A 17,519-nucleotide genomic window follows, 5' to 3' on the forward strand; every position below is an offset into this window, starting at 1 on the left:
ACATAAAATGTTTTTGTTGTACTGTATGTGTGTTTATAGTTTTGTTTAATGTTGTGTTAGTGTATGTAAGTTGTTTTGTCTGAAACATTGTTCCCCTGCTGCTATTGGACCAGGTCTCTCTTGGAAAAGAGATGTTATCTCAATGAGGAAAAACCTATAAAAAAAAAAGTATAAAAAAAGCCCAGTTACCCATTATTTTGGCCCTCATGGCTAGAAGATATCTCAGTGACTTTGAAAGAGGGGTCTCAAAGGAGCATAGGGGGTTTAAAGTGTGTGTGTGTCTCAGTCACCAGATCTCAACCCAATTGAACACTTATTGGAGATTCTGGAGCGGTGCCTGAGACAGCGTTTTCCACCACCCTCAACAACACCAAATGATGGAATTTCTCATGGAAGAATGGTGTCGCATCCCTCCTATAGCGTTCCAGACACTTGTAGAATCTATGCCAAGGCACATTGGAGCTGTTCTGGCGGCTCGTGGTGGCCCAACACCCTATTAAGACACTTTATGTTGGTTCTATCAGTAAGGTATTCTGAGTTTCGATGCCAGCTTCCCCACATATGGCGACCTGCGATCAAAGCATCTGGCTCTCAGGATAATCCCCCAGAGACGAGGCCCTTCCCCAACTATTTTAATAAATGTTTATACTTGCCTTTTGTCTCTGTTCTTCATTCAGTTAGCCTGTCCTCGATTGAAATACACTTTCCTTACCTAGTCATTGTGTTCACAGTATCTCTCATTTTATTTTTTCAACTAATAAAAAGCTCTTGAAAGGGTAAACGCCTTCTCACCTTGTGTAGATACATGTGAGGGAGTTTAGCATCCATATCAAATAAATTGCCCATGAGAGGCATAGCTCGTGGTCCTGGAGGAAAGTTGGCGGGCTTCCTGTTCTTTAGGTAGTCAGTGACCAGAAAGAAGATGCAGAGGAACACCAGTATACCCTTAATGTCCAGTCCCTCCATCACAGACTGGAGTAACATGGTGAGGGTGGCTTAAAAACAGAAGGAAGATCAAGGTTAAAGTAAAATCCTTGAAAAAAAATGTAAACCGTGACGTTATGCTTTTTAAAAAGAATAAACCGTCCCTCTTTCCCACTTACAGATTCCTCAATGACTGCTGGGGTCGGTGGATTCAAAACTCCACTATCAAACTGATTGGAGGGAGAGAAACCAATAAAGAGCCATACAGAAGAATCACATGGGATTGATCAGTGATGGCCAAAGTCCAGAGCACCTGTGTTTGTGGAGCCCCATTCTTGTGCTGTCCGAATAGCTGAAGTGATCACACGAGATGAACTAGCATGAAATGTAAATAAGACATACATTTGTTCTGTTGTACAGAATTGTGACTTTAATCAAACAATGCTGTAAGACTGGATATTTTCAAAATGCTAGAAGGGTTAGGTTCAAAGTACAAATTACTTAAACCAGGGGCGCAACTTTGGTTTTAGAAGTGGGGGGGACAACTTTTTTTTATTATATTTTTTATCCAGTCGGATAAACACTCCAAAAAGTCTATCCGACCGCTCGGAGGCATCCGCATGGTCCTAAAACACACCGTTGCCTCATTTTGTATCACATTCCAATGATAAAACTGGGGGAACAAAAATGTAATTTCAGAATGTGGGCACATTGAAGCTGTTCCCAGTGAAATTTGCGCCCCTGAATTAAACTATTAAAGGCCCATTGCAGTCAATAATGTGATTTATGTATGTTGGGATGATATTGTGAAAATTATGATAATGCCCTTTTAGTGTGAGAGCTGTTTGAAAAGACCGCCTGAAATTTCAGCCTGTTTTGGTGGGAGAGAGTTTTGGCTTTCCATGGTGACATCACCATTCAGTAAATTAGTTAATAGACCAATAAGAAAGAGAATAAGAGAACCTCTCTGCCAATAACAGCAAAATTCTTGCTTGAGAAATTGCTATTTGCTAAGGTGCTATGTTTATTTTTCACCATTTTAATTGAAAACAAAAAATCACAGTAAGGTACTTAATTGTTACCCAGAAATTAGTTGATATTGAGATAAAAATGGCTGCATTGGACCTTTAAGAAAGTGGGGGCACTGTAACTATAATACTGTGTATGCATTATGTTAAGCATGCAGACAGTGCTCAGTAAGTCAGTGTATCATACAAACTGCCGTTGTGCCCTTAACCTGAAACTTCTCCAGTGGCGCTGCACCATGGCTGACCCTGTGCTTCCAACCCCTCGAGGGTGTGTGTGTTTGACTTGGGAGGGGGTAGGGTTAAAAGCAAAAAGACAGATTTCCATATGGACTGTAGGAAAATGGACAATAAAATGTATTCCTCTTCTTCTCCAAAACGGAACTAAAGTGGTGGTGATCCATCACCATGTGGAGGCACAGATAGTGAAGGGTTTAGGGGACTGGATGGCCACTCCCTGGGGCTCCAGGCTTGGTGGTTCCTCTCCAGGGGATGAAGAGATGGTGAACCTCTGGAGGAGGGAGGTGAAAAAGAGGAAGAGCTCCATGCGGGCCAGCGACTGCCCCAGACAAGCCCTCTTTCCTAGGAGCAGAGAGAGGGAGAGAAACGGGTATACGCAGGGTACAGGGACAGAGTTATTATTACTGCTACTGTATCACATAACACAGGCTTTGTAGGCAGGCTGGTTTTTTCCATTTTGTGAAAGCTAGAGTAGAGTTAGTAGAGCTACATTGTATGTGGGTGGAATTTAGAGCAAGAGCGGATGAAATTGAATCTAGGGACCGACCTGCAGAAAATGGGAAAAAAGCCTCTCTTTTCCGGAAGTGACCATGCACGTCCAGGAAGTGTTGTGGGTTGAAGTGGTCTGCCGTCTCCCATTCTAACTGGTCACGTAACACTGAGGAGAGGTTGACTATCACTTTAGTGCCCTATGGAGGGGATGATGAGAAAGCATGCTTGAAATAACCTTTTGAAACCATAGAACTTCAAACAAAAAATGTAAACATCACTTCCATGGGATGGTGGTATTTTCCATAATGTAACAAATACACAACATTTTATTCACCAGAGCTCTCGCATTAAAACAGCACTAAAGAAAGTGCGGAAGTTCAGGACAAATGAGCATATCTTCTAACTCCCCGACAGAGAAATGAATTTAGGTGATACTGTACAGTCTATCTCACCTTGGGTATGAAATATCCCCCCATGGTAGCATCTTTGCTTGACATCCTGATATTGAGAGGCAGTATGTTGGCCATTCTCTGTGTCTCGTGGATCACAGCGTCTGTGTAGGGCATGCTCACCCTATCAGCAAGGCAGGGCTGGCGAGACTGGCCAATCACACTTTTGATCTCCTCCTGGACATTCTCTGGGAAGATGAAGAGGGATTCAAATGGCTTAGAACTCAGTTATGACTCAACTTAGTTTTGTTGATGTGCTGTTTGGTCAGAAAGTGGTTGTTTGTTGGTTGGCTGTAGCTGCTTAGTTATTCAGAGGCTGTTTGTAGGTTGGTTGGTGTATAGCATAGCTTTAAGAATTGGATATACTGTATACAGTGAGCTCCAAAAGTATTGGGACAGAGATAATTATTCCTTTTTTTGGCTCTGTATTCCAGCACTTTGGATTTGATACAATGAGGTTATAGCGCAGACTGTCGGCTTTAATTTGAGGGTATTTTTTATCCATATCGGGTGAACAGTTTGAAAAATACAACACTTTTTGTACATAGTCCCCCCAGTTTAGGGGACCAAAAGTATTATGAGAAATTCACTTAAGTATTTAGTCTCATATTCATAGCATGCAATGACTACATCAAGATTGTGACTGTACTAATTTGTTGGATGCATTTTCTGTTTATTTTGGATGTGTTTCAGATTATTTTGTGCCCAATAGAAATTAATGGTAAATAATGTATTATGTAATTTTGGAGTCACTTTTATTGTAAATAAGAATAGAATATGTTTCTAAACATGTCTACATTCATGTGGATGCTACCATGCTTACAGATATTCCTCAATGAATTGTGAATAATGATGAGTGAGAACGTTGCAGACGCACAAATATCATACCCCCCCACACACACACACACAAATGCTAGCCTCCCCTGTTATTGCAATGGTGAGAGGTTAGCATGTCTTGGGGGTATGATATTTGTGAGTCTAACTTTCTCATCATTATTCACAATAGAAATAGAAATGAATTGACCATTCATTTCTATTGGGCAAAAAATAATCTGAAACACAACCAAAACGAACAGCAAATGCATCAAACAAATTTGTAGAGTCACAAGCTTGATGTAGTTATTGCGTGCTATGAATACGGGACCAAATACTTAACTTTTTATTATTTTAATACACAAGTGAATTTCTCCCAATACTTTTGGCCCTCTAAAATGGGGGGACTATGTATGAAGAGTGTTGTAATTTCTAAACGGTTAACCCGATATGAATGAAAATACCCTAAAATTAAAGCGGACAGTCTGCACTTTAACCTCATAGCAATTATATCGTTTGAAGTCCAAAGTGCTGGAGTTCAGAGCCAAAACAGTGACAATTTTTTGTTGTTATCTCAAAACTTTTGGAGCTCACTGTATGACTCTATTCTATAGAGCACTATACCTACCCTGAACATCAGGGTACTTCAACATGTAGAGCAGAGCCCAACGTAAAGTGTTGGTGATGGTCTCTGTTCCAGCCTCAAACAAGTCCAGACTGCAGTACACCAAGTTCTCTGAATGGAACCCAGCCTCGATGTCCCTCTTCTTCTGAAGGAGGTATTATCAAATACAAGGACAGGATGAAACATTGCTATCAACTGTCTCAGATATTGTACCTAAAAGGCCCATGGCAGTAGTCAAAAGCTTTTATGACTGTTGAGACCATTAACCTGTATGGGCTAGGGGGCAGTATTTTCACGGCCGGATAAAAAACGTACCCAATTTAAACTGGTTACTACTCTTGCCCAGAAACGGGAATATGCATATAATTAGTAGATTTGGATAGAAAACACTCTAAAGTTTCTAAAACTGTTTGAATGGTGTCTGTGAGTATAACAGAACTCATATGGCAGGCCAAAACCTGAGAAGATTCCATACAGGAAGTGCCCTGTCTGACAATTTGTTGTCCTTCTGTTGCATCTCTATCGAAAATACAGCATCTGTGCTATAACGTGACACTTTCTAAGGCTTCTATTGGCTCTCTAAAGCCGCCAGAAAGTGGAATGGGGTGTCTGCTGTCTCTGGGCAAAGTACAGCAGCAGAGTTTGTAAGTGGTCAGCCTGGGGACAGTGAGACTGAGATGCGCGTTCACGAGACTTCTCCATTTTTTTTCTTTCAGTCTTTGAATGAATACAACGTTGCCCGGTTGGAATATTATCGCTATTCTACGAGAAAAATAGCATAAAAAATTATTTTAAACAGCGTTTGACATGCTTCTAAGTACGGTAATGGAATATTTAGAATTGCGCTCGCGCGTTACCCTTCGGAGAGTGACCTGAACGCACAAACAAAACGGAGGTATTTGGATATAACTATGGATTATTTGGAACCAAAACAACATTTGTTGTTGAAGTAGAAGTCCTGGGAATGCATTCTGATGAAGAACAGCAAAGGTAATCCAATTTTTCTAATAGTAATTCTGAGTTTAGTGAGCCCCAAACTTGGTGGGTGTCAAATTAGCTAGCCTGTGATGGCCGAGCTATGTACTCACAACTAATACGTGTATCACTTTACTGAGCTGCATATAGCAGAGGAGGCTGGTGGGAGAAGCAATAGGAGGATTGGCTCATTGTAATGGCTGGAATGGAATCAATGGAACGGAGTCAAACAAGTTGTTTCCATGTGTTTGATGTGTTTGGTACCATTTCATTTATTCCATTCCAGCCATTACAATGAGCCCATCCTCCTCCTATAGCCTTGTTGCATCATCTCATCAGCACAGGGGAACCCACCTGAACCAGAGGGTTGCCTATCAATAGCATGGACTCCTGGCTCAGTCGCAGACGGTTCTGGAAGTCTGTAGCGTTGTAGTCAAATCGCTTTCCAAACACCAAGAATCCAATGCCATTTGCAGCAGCACTGTTTATTATGAGTTGGGGGTTGAAGGGCCCTCCTGTTGGGTTACATTTAAGTACTGTTCTTAAGTAGACACTTTGTTAACTTTGTATTACGTAGAACTTGAAATGCACAATGTACAGTTACAAGAATAAGGAAAATGTGCTTTCGCCGAAAAGCTATTTTAAAATCTGACATAGCGTTTGCATAAAGGAGTTCTGTATCTATAATTCTTAAAATAATTGTTATGTATTTTGTCAACATTTATCATGCGTAATTTAGTAAATTCACCGGAAGTTTTCGGTGGGTATGCTAGTTCTGAACATCACATGCTAATGTAAAAAGCTGGTTTTTGATATAAATATGAACTTGATTGAACAAAACATGCATGTATTGTATAACATCATGTCCTAGGAGTGTCATCTGATGAAGATCATCAAAGGTTAGTGCTGCATTTAGCTGTGGTTTTGGTTTTTGTGACACATATGCTTGCTTTGAAAATGGCTGTGTGATTATTTTTGGCAGGGTACTCTCCTGTCATAATCTAATGTTTTGCTTTCGCTGTAAAGCCATTTTGACATCGGACAATGTGGTTAGATTAACGAGAGTCTTGTCTTTAAAATGGTGTAAAATAGTCATATGTTTGAGAAATTGAAGTTATAGCATTTTTTAGGTATTTGTATTTCGCGCCACGCGATTCCACTGGCTGTTGACTAGGGTGGGATGCAAACGTCCCACCTAGCCCAGAGAGGTTAAAGATGGCAAGTCAATATTCAAGTTAATTTCATGACTGAACATGTTGCACAGGCAATAAAAGTGACAATATACTGTACATACACAGACAAACAAACTGATATACAGGCATCACCTTGTCTATTTCGCCGATGTAGGAGTCAATGTAGTCCTGGTGATCAAAGGGATCCCAGTCCTTCTTATGTTTCTCTATTTCTTTTCTCAGGAATGGCACAATCTTTGCATAGTTGGAAAGAATCGTCACATGGGGACCAGAACGCAGCCCAGGCAAACGCTTGAACAGCCATGGAAATACATCATACAGCTAAGAGAAAAAGGAGACATAATTATTTATGCTGCAGTAGTTTATGTGTCGGGGGGGCTAGGGTTAGGTTAGTCTGTTATATCTGAAGTATTTCTCCTGTCTCAGCCTCCAGTATTTATGCTGCAGTAGTTTATGTGTCGGGGGCTAGGGTCGGTCTGTTATATCTGGAGTATTTCTCCTGTCTTATCTGGTGTCCTGTGTGAATTTAAGTATGCTCTCTCTAATTCTCTTTTTCTCACTTTCTTTCTTTCTCTCTCTCGGACGACCTGAGCGCTAGGACCATGCCTCAGGACTACCTGGCATGATGACTCCTTGTTGTCCCCAGTCCACCTGGCCGTGCTGCTGCTCCAGTTTCAGCTGTTCTGCCTGCGGCTATGGAACCCTGACCTGTTCACTGTGATTACTATTATTTGACCATGCTGGTCATCTATGAACATTTGAACATCTTGGCCATGTTCTGTTATAATCTCCACCCGGCACAGCCAGAAGAGGACTGGCCACCCCTCATATCCTGGTTCCTCTCTACGTTTCTTCCTAGGTTTTCGCCTTTCTAGGGAGTTTTTCCTAGCCACCGTGCTTCTACACCTGCATTGCTTGCTGTTTGGGGTTTTAGGATGGGTTTCTGTACAGCACTTTGATATATCATCTGATGTAAGAAGGGCTATATAAATACATTTGATTTGATTTTTGATTTGATAATTATATATCCTGAAGTTGTGCTTCAAAGAAAAATGTCAGATGTATACTAGGGGCTAATGAGAAGGTATGGTGTATGGTAAACACAACTAATACGTGTATCACTTTACTGAGCTGCATATAGCAGAGGAGGCTGGTGGGAGAAGCAATAGGAGGATTGGCTCATTGTAATGGCTGGAATGGAATCAATGGAACGGAGTCAAACAAGTTGTTTCCATGTGTTTGATGTGTTTGGTACCATTCCATTTATTCCATTCCAGCCATTACAATGAGCCCATCCTCCTCCTATAGCCTTGTTGCATCATCTCATCAGCACAGGGGAACCCACCTGAACCAGAGGGTTGCCTATCAATAGCATGGACTCCTTGCTCAGTCGCAGACGGTTCTGGAAGTCTGTAGCGTTGTAGTCAAATCGCTTTCCAAACACCAAGAATCCAATGCCGTTTGCAGCAGCACTGTTTATTATGAGTTGGGGGTTGAAGGGCCCTCCTGTTGGGTTACATTTAAGTACTGTTCTTAAGTAGACACTTTGTTAACTTTGTATTACGTAGAACTTGAAATGCACAATGTACAGTTACAAGAATAAGGAAAATGCACTGAAGACTCTTAATTTGTATTGTAAAGTCACAACCAGAAATCGTATTTTAATATTTTTCACTGTAAATTGGGATTGGTTTGTTTACAGCAGCTCACCCATTTCCTGTTGGAAGGCCTGACACAGGAAGCTACACTCCTGCTGCACATGAAGCTCCAGGGTTCTCTTCCCCTCACCAAAGTGTTTTAGGTGGGCCACCAAGAACTGCCGTTGCCTCCTCCATCTGTATCCATTACTTACAGAGATTCCTTTTGAAATAGAGATGCATGGTTACTTGAAAATAATTTTAATTAAACAGTAACAATGGTGAGTGAAATTATATATGAAAATGTAAATAGCCGATCTTACCACAGTCTTTGAAAACATCACTAAAGAGAGGGGATGCAGGTCGGTCTAAAAAGTTATCTCCCTGAGTCATCAAAACATCCTTCACCATCTTGTACCCAGACACAAACACCACCTTCTCCCCACCCCACCGAAGGCTGAAAATATTGCCGAACTGTTCAGCAACCTAAAAACAATCGCAGAAAAACTTAAAGAAGGATCTTTGTAACAAGAAACAAAACATTATTTGCATAAATTGATCGGCCTTGAATTATTTCATGTTGTATGTACAGTACCAGTCAACAGTTTGGACACAAAAATCTCAAATTAGACCAAAGGACATATTTCCACCGGTCTAATGTCCATTGCTCGTGTTTCTTGGCCCAAGCAAGTATCTTCTTCTTATTGGGGTCCTTTAGTAGTGGTTTCTTTGCAGCAATTCTACCATGAAGGCCTGATTCCTGCAGTCTCCTCTGAACAGTTGATGTTGAGATGTGTCTGTTACTTGAACTCTATGAAGCATTTATTTGGGCTGCAAATTCTGAGGCTGGTAACTCTAATGAACTTATCCTCTGCAGCAGAGGTAACTCTGGGTCTTCATTTCCTGTGGCGGTCCTCATGAGAGCCAGTTTCATCATAGCGCTTGATGGTTTTTGCGACTGCACTTGAAGAAATTTTCAAAGTTCTTGAAATGACTGACTGACTGACCTTCATGTCTTAAAGTAATGATGGACTGTCGTTTCTCTTTGCTTATTTGAGCTTTTCTTGCCATAATATGGCCTTGGTCTTTTACCAAATAGGGCTTTTTCTGTATACCACCCCTACCTTGTCACAACACAACTGATTGGCTCAAACGCATTAAGAAGGAAAGAAATTCCACAAATTAACTTTTAACAAGGCACCTGTTAAGTGAAATGCATTCCAGGTGACTACCTCATGAAGCTGGTTGAGAGAATGCCAAGAGTGTGCAAAGCTGTCATCAAGGCAAAGGGTGGCTACTTTGAAGAATCTGAAATCGGAAGTTTACATACACTTAAGTTGGAGTCATTAAAACTTGTTTTTCAACCACTCCACAAATTTCTTGTTAACAAACTATAGTTTTGGCAAGTTGGTTAGGACATCTACTTTGTGCATGACACAAGTAATTTTTCCAACAATTGTTTACAGACAGATTATTTGACTTATAATTCACTGTATCGCAATTCCAGTGTGTCAGAAGTTTACATATACTAAGTTGACTGTGCCTTTAAACAGCTTGGAAAATTCCAGAAAATGATATCATGGCTTTAGAAGCTTCTGATAGGCTAATTGACATAATTTCAGTCAATTAGAGGTGTACCTGTGGATGTATGTAACGCCCTGGCCACAGAGAGGGGTTTTTAGTTCTCTATTTTGGTTAGGCCAGGGTTTTCCATGGGTGGGCGTTCTATGTTTATTTTTCTATGTTGGTTTGTTTCTTTGGTTGGCCGTGTGTGGCTCTCAATCAGGAACAGCTGTAGTTCGTTGTTGCTGATTGGGAGTCATACATAGGCAGCCTGTTTTTCCTTTGGGGTTTGTGGGTGATTGTTTTCTGTGTAGAGTTAATCCTGACAGGACGGTTTGGCTGTCGTTTCTTTTCGTGTTTCGTTTGTAGTGTTCTTTCATTTATTAAAATTCCTAATGATGAACACATCCTGCGCTGCACCTTGGTCTCTTTCTGACGACGGCCGTTACAATATATTTCAAGGCCTACCTTCAAACTCAGTGCCTCTTTGCTTGACATCATGGGAAAATCAAAAGAAATCAGCCAAGACCACAGAAAGACAATTGTAGACCTCCACAAGTCTGGTTCATCCTTGGGAGCAATTTCCAAATGCCTGAAGGTACCACGTTCATCTGTACAAACAATAGTACACAAGTATAAACACCATGGGACCACGCAGCCGTCATACCGCTCAGGAAGGAGACGCGTTCTGTCTCCTAGAGATTAATGTACTTTGGTGCGAAAAGTGTAAATCAATCCAAGAACAACAGCAAAGGACCTTGTGAAGATGCTGGAGGAAACGGGTACAAAATGATCTATATCCACAGCAAAACGAGTCCTATATCGACATAACCTGAAAGGCCGCTCAGCAAAGAAGAAGCCACTGCTCCAAAACCGCCATAAAAAAGACAGACTACGGTTTGCAACTGCACATGGGGACCAAGATCGTACTTTTTGGATCAATGTCCTCTGGTCTGATGAAACAAAAATAGAACTGTTTGGCCATAATGACCATCGTTATGTTTGGAGGAAAAAGGGGGAGGCTTGCAAGCCGAAGAACACCATCCCAACCGTGAAGCACGGGGGTGGCAGCAACATGTTGTGGGGGTGCTTTGCTACAGGAGGGACTGGTGCACTTCACAAAATAGATGGCATCATGAGGCTGGAAAGTTATGTGGCTATATTGAAGCAACATCTCAAGACATCAGTCAGGAAGTTAAAGCTTGGTCGCAAATGGGTCTTCCAAATGGATAATGACCACAAGCATACTTCCAAAGTTGTGGCAAAATGGCTTAAGGACAACAAAGTCAAGTTATTGGAGTGGCCATCACAAAGCCCTGACCTCAATCCTATAGAACATTTGTGGGCAGAACTGAAAAGGTGTGTGAGAACAAGGAGGCCTACAAACCTTACTCAGTTACACCAGCTCTGTCAGGAGGAATAGGCCAAAATTCATCCAACTTATTGTGGGAAGCTTGTGGAAGGCTACCCAAAATGTTTGACCCAAGTTAAACAATTTAAAGGCAATGTTACCAAATACTAATTGAGTGTATGTAAACTTCTGACCCACTGGGAATGTGATGAAAGAAATAAAAGCTTAAATAAATAATTCTCTCTACTATTATTCTGACATTTCACATTCTTAAAAGAAAGTGGTGATCCTAACTGACCTAAGACAGGAAACTTTTACTAGGATTAAATGTCAGGAATTGTGAAAAATGGAAATATAAACTTTTTAAATGTAAAAAAAAAAAAGTTTAAATGTAAACTCAGCAAAAAAAGAAACGTCTCTTTTTCAGGACACTATCTTTTAAAGATAATTCTTAAAAATCCAAATAATTTCACAGATCTTCCTTGTAAAGGGTTTAAACACTGTTTCCCATGCTTGTTCAATGAACCATAAACAATTAATGAACATGCACCTGTGGAACGGTCATTAAGACACTAACCCTTACAGACGGTAGGCAATTAAGGTCACAGTTATGAAAACTTTGGACATTACAGAGGCCTTTCTACTGACTCTGAAAAACACCAAAAGAAATATGCCCAGGATCCCTGCTCATCTGCGTGAACGTGCCTTAGGCATGCTGCAAGGAGGCATGAGGACTGCAGATGTGGCCAAGGCAATAAATTGCAATGTCCGTACTAAGACAGCACTACAGGGAGACAGGATGGACAGCTGATCGTCCTCGCAGTGAAGAAATAAAACGGTGAATAAAGTCTGGAATGCCAGATGTCTTTATAAAAGTAAGAGAGTGACGACTTATCGATACAGGTACAGCGGGAGAAACGTTTTTCAAGCAGAAATTTGCTTCCTGCAACACAAATTCAAAAAAGTTCTGGGACACTGTGAAGTCCATGGAGAATAAGAACACCTCCTCCCAGCTGCCCACTGCACTGAGGATAGGAAATTCTGTCACCTCCGATAAATCCACTATAATTGAGAATTTCAATAAGCATTTTTCTACGGCTGGCCATGCTTTCCACCTGGCTACCCCTACCACGGTCAACAGCACTGCACCCCCCATAGCTACTCGCTCAAGCCTTCCCCATTTCTCCTTCTCCCAAATCCAGTCAGCTGATGTTCTGAAAGTGCTGCCAAATCTGGATGCCTACAAATCAGCCGGGCTAGACAATCTGGACCCTTTCTAAAATTATCTGCTGAAATTGTTGCAACCCCTATTACAAGCCTGTACAACCTCTCTTTCGTGTCGTCTGAGATTCCCAAAGATTGGAAAGCAGCTGCTGTCATCCCCCTCTTCAAAGGAGGGGACACTCTTGACCCAAACTGCTACAGACCTATATCTATCCTACCCTGCCTTTCTAAGGTCTTTGAAAGCCAAGTCAACAAACAGATTACCGCCACGCTCAAGGTCCTAAACGACATCGTAACCGCCATCGATAAGAAACAATACTGTGCTGCCGTATTCATTGACCTGGCCAAGGCTTTCGACTCTGTCAATCACCACATCCTCATCGGCAGACTCAATAGCCTTGGTTTCTCAAATGATTGCCTCGCCTGGTTCACCAACTACTACTCTGATAGAGTTCAGTGTGTCAAATCGGATGGCCTGTTGTCCGGGCCTCTGGTAGTCTCTATGGGGGTGCCACAGGGTTCAATTCTTGGGCCAACTCTTTTCTCTGTATACATCAATGATGTCGCTCTTGCTGCTGGTGAGTCTCTGATCCACCTCTACGCAGACGGCACCATTCTGTATACTTCTGGCCCTTCTTTGGACACTGTGTTAACTAACCTCCAGACGAGCTTCAATGCCATACAACTCTCCTTCCGTGGCCTCCAACTGCTCTTAAATACAAGTAAAACTAAATGCATGCTCTTCAACCGATCGCTGCCTGCACCTGCCCGCCCGTCCAGCATCACTACTACATCACTACACATCACTGGACGGTTCTGACTTAGAATATGTGGACAACTAGTGTCTGGTTAGACTGTAAGCTCTCCTTCCAGACTCACATCAAACATCTCCAATCCAAAGTTAAATCTAGAATTGGCTTCATATTTCGCAACAAAGCATCCTTCACTCATGCTGCCAAAAATACCCTTGTAAAACTGACCATCCTACCGATCCTCGACTTCGGCGATGTCATTTACAAAATAGCCTCCAATACCCTACTCATTAAACTGGATGCAGTCTATCACAGTGCCATCCGTTTTGTCACCAAAGCCCCATATACTACCGACCACTGCGACCTGTACGCTCTCGTTGGCTGGCCCTCGCTTCATACTCGTCGCCAAACCCACTGGCTCCAGGTCATCTACAAGACCCTGCTAGGTAAAGTCCCCCCTTATCTCCGCTCACTGGTCACCATAGCAGCACCCACCTGTAGCACGCACTCCAGCAGGTATATCCCTCTGGTCACCCCCAAAGCCAATTCCTCCTTTGGCCGTCTCTCCTTCCAGTTCTCTGCTGCCAATGACTGGAACGAACTACAAACATCTCTGAAACTGGAAACACTTATCTCCCTCACTAGCTTTAAGCACTAGCTGTCAGAGCAGCTCACAGATCACTGCACCTGTACATAGCCCATCTATAATTTAGCCCAAACATCTACCTCTTCCCCTACTGTATTTATTTATTTATTTTGCTCCTTTGCACCCCATTATTTCTATTTCTACTTTGCACTTTCTTCCACTACAAATCTACCATTCCAGTGTTTTACTTGCTATATTGTATTTACTTTGCCACCATGGCCTTTTTTGCCTTTACCTCCCTTATCTCACCTCATTTGCTCACATTGTATATAGACTTATTTTTCTACTGTATTATTGACTGTATGTTTGTTTTACTCCATGTGTAACTCTGTGTTGTTGTATGTGTCGAACTGCTTTGCTTTATCTTGGCCAGGTCGCAATTGTAAATGAGAGCTTGTTCTCAACTTGCCTACCTGGTTAAATAAAGGTGAAATAAAAATAAAAATAAAAAACAACAACCGCACAGGATCGGTACATCCGAACATCACACCTGCGGGACAGGTACAGGATGGCAACAACAACTGCCCGAGTTACACCAGGAACGCACAATCCCTACATCAGTGCTCAGACTGTTCGCAATAGGCTGAGAGAGACTGAACTGAGGGCTTGTAGGCCTGTTGTAAGGCAGGTCCTCACCAGACATCACCGGCAACAACGTCGCCTATGGGCACAAACCCATCGTCGCTGGACCAGACAGGACTGGCAAAAAGTGCTCTTCACTGATGAGTTGCGGCTCTGTCTCACCAGGGATGATGGTCAGATTGTCATTTATCGTCGAAGGAATGAGCGTTACACCGAGGCCTGTACTCTGGAGCGGGATCGATTTTTGAGGTGGAGGGTCCGTCATGGTCTGGGGCGGTGTGTCACAGCATCATCGGACTGAGCATGTTGTCATTGTAGGCAATCTCAACGCTGTGCGTTACAGGGAAGATATCTTCCTCCCTTATGTGCTACCCTTCCTGCAGGCTCATCCTGACATGACCCTCCAGCATGACAATGCCACCAGCCATACTGCTCGTTCTGTGTGTGATTTCCTGCAAGACAGGAATGTCAGTGTTCTGCCATGGCCAGCGAAGAGCCCGGATCTCAATCCCATTGAGCACGTCTGGGACCTGTTGGATCGGAGGACTTGCAGATGCCTTGGTGGAAGAGTGGGGTAACATCTCACAGCAAACACTGGCAAATCTGGTGCAGTCCATGAGGAGGAGATGCACTGCAGTACTCAATGCAGCTGGTGGCCACACCAGATGCTGACTGTTACTTTTGTTTTTGACCCCCCCTTTGTTCAGGGACACATTATTCCATTTCTGTTAGTCACATGTCTGTGGAACTGGTTCAGTTTATGTCTCAGTTGTTGAGTCTTGTTATGTTCATACAAATATTTACACATGTTAAGTTTGCTGAAAATAAACGCAGTTGACAGTGAGAGGACGTTTCTTTTTATTCTGAGTTTATTTGGCGTTTGTAAACTTCTGACTTCAACTGTATAAAATATATTTTGATTTGTTTAACACTTTTTTGGTTACTACATGATTATATGTGTTATTTCAAAGTGTTGATGTCTTCACTATTAGGTCCTATGATTGAGTGTAGTCTGGCCCAGGAGTGTGAAGGTGAATGGAAAGGTACTGGAGCAACGAACCGCCCTTGCTGTCCCTGCCTGGCCTGTTCCCCACTCTCCACTGGGATTCTCTACCTCTAACCCTATTACAGGGGCTGAGTCAGAGGCTTACTGGTGCTCTTCCATGCCGTCCCTAGGAGGGGTGCGTCACTTGAGTGGGTTGAGTCACTGACGTGATCTTCCTGTCCGGGTTGGCGCACCCTTGGGTTGTGCCGTGGGGGAGATCTTCGTGGGCTATACTCGGCCTTGTCTCAGCATGGTAAGGATGAAGATATCCCTCTAGTGGTGTGGGGGCTGTGCTTTGGCAAAGTGGGTGGGGTTATATCCTGCCTGTTTGGCCCTGTCTGGGGGTATAGTCGGACGGGGCCACAGTGTCTCCTGATCCCTCCTGTCTCAGCCTCCAGTATTTATGCTGCAGTAGTTTGTGTCGGGGGGCTAGGGTCAGTCTGTTATATCTAGAGTTTTTCTCCTGTCTTATCCGGTGTCCTGTGTGAATTTAAGTATGCTCTCTAATTCTCTCTCTCTTTTTCTCTCTTTCTTTCTCTCTCTCGGAGGACCTGAGCCCTAGGATGATGACTCAGGACTACCTGGCCTGATGACTCCTTGCTGTCCCCAGTCCACCTGGCCGTGCTGCTGCTCCAGTTTCAACTGTTCTGCCTGCGGCTATGGAACCCTGACCTGTTCACCGGATGTGCTACCTGCCCAGACCTGTTGTTTTCAACTCTCTAGAGACAGCAGGAGCGGTAGAGATACTCTGAATGATCAGCTATGAAAAGCCAACTGACATTTACTCCTGAGGTGCTGACCTGTTGCACCCTCGACAACCACTGTGATTATTATTATTTGACCCTGCTGGTCATCTATGAACATTTGAACATCTTGGCCATGTTCTGTTATAATCTCCACCCGGCACAGCCAGAAGAGGACTGACCACCCCTCATAGCCTGGTTCCTCTCTACGTTTCTTCCTAGGTTCTGGCCTTTCTAGGGAGTTTATCCTAGCCACCGTGCTTGTACACCTGCATTGCTTGCTGTTTGTGGTTTTAGGCTGGGTTTCTGTACAGCACTTTGTGACATCAGCTGATGTAAGAAGGGCTTTATAAAAACATTTGATTGATTGATTGACTATTAGTCTACAATGTTGAAAATAGTAAAAAGAAAGAAAAACCCTGGAATGAGTAGATGTGTCCATACTTTTGACTGGTACTGTATATGTCATTACCGTATAGCCTAAGGTATAAGTCCGTGTAATATAGTATCCAACTGTTACCTTGTCGATGTCCTGGTAGCCAAACCCAATGAAGACATTTCCCAGGAAAGGTAGAGGCCATGGTCCAGGAGGGAACTCAGGTGGGTTTCTGTGCTTCAGGAAGTCCACCAGCAGTAGGAACAGAAAGATCACAAGCAGGCAGCTCTTCAGGTCCAGACAATCCAGAGATAGTAGCATGGTAGGAGGCAGCTACAGCAGGACTGTGACAGACACTAGGAGGCTGTGGGACACTGGCAGCATGCTCCTTCCAAAGTTCACCTCCGGTTTAAATTCTTTCAAGCCAGAGTTTTGTTTTGCTATTCGAATCAAATCCGAAATTAACTTAAAGATTTATGATATTTGAGGTTTCTCTTTCTCTCTCCCTCTCTTTCCGTAATTAAATATTTGCTTGTGCTACTCCCCTTCCCCTCTTTATTTTTTCTCTATTTCTCCCTCTTTTATTTATTCTGTCCTTTCCTTCAGTAGTTTGTTGCCAACTATTCAGGAGTTCAAACCCTTATGTAAGAGCTGCAGAACAAACAGCCAGCAACACTGAAACAGGAATGGCAGAAAAAGGAGGGAAAGTAAGGAGGAAAAGAGAAAGTGGGAAAAGTTCCATTAGCAAAGATTATTTTTGATTCCTTTCAATGGGTGCACTACAGAAAAACATACAATAGTATACATACTTGTCTGGTTCCTCTATACGTTGGAAGATTTTCACGTTTTGGGCCCATGGAGTTT

The 17,519-nt window shown here is 42.7% G+C and overlaps 1 protein-coding gene across 2 annotated transcripts; it reads right to left on the reverse strand.

Annotated features, from left to right (window-relative positions):
- Window positions 1-1,850: 1,850 nt before the first annotated feature.
- LOC106569401 (cytochrome P450 2J2) lies at window positions 1,851-17,276 on the reverse strand. Of its 2 annotated transcripts, none has more exons than XM_014140737.3 (9): window positions 16,800-17,276; window positions 8,697-8,859; window positions 8,447-8,596; window positions 8,082-8,242; window positions 6,869-7,057; window positions 4,572-4,710; window positions 3,134-3,318; window positions 2,737-2,878; window positions 1,851-2,531 (listed from the first exon to the last, which is right to left on the reverse strand). In XM_014140737.3, exons 1-9 carry the CDS (start codon window positions 16,974-16,976, stop codon window positions 2,353-2,355), a joined length of 1,485 nt encoding a protein of 494 aa, XP_013996212.3. In that variant the 5' UTR covers window positions 16,977-17,276; the 3' UTR covers window positions 1,851-2,352. The 2 variants fall into 2 exon arrangements, with proteins under 2 accessions (XP_013996212.3, XP_013996211.3); XM_014140736.3 differs by having other exon boundaries at window positions 4,572-4,713; window positions 16,800-17,273.
- Window positions 17,277-17,519: the final 243 nt, after the last annotated feature.

This window comes from Salmo salar, chromosome 14 (assembly GCF_965601325.2).
Source record: "Salmo salar chromosome 14, fSalSal1, whole genome shotgun sequence".
NCBI lineage: Eukaryota > Metazoa > Chordata > Actinopteri > Salmoniformes > Salmonidae > Salmo > Salmo salar.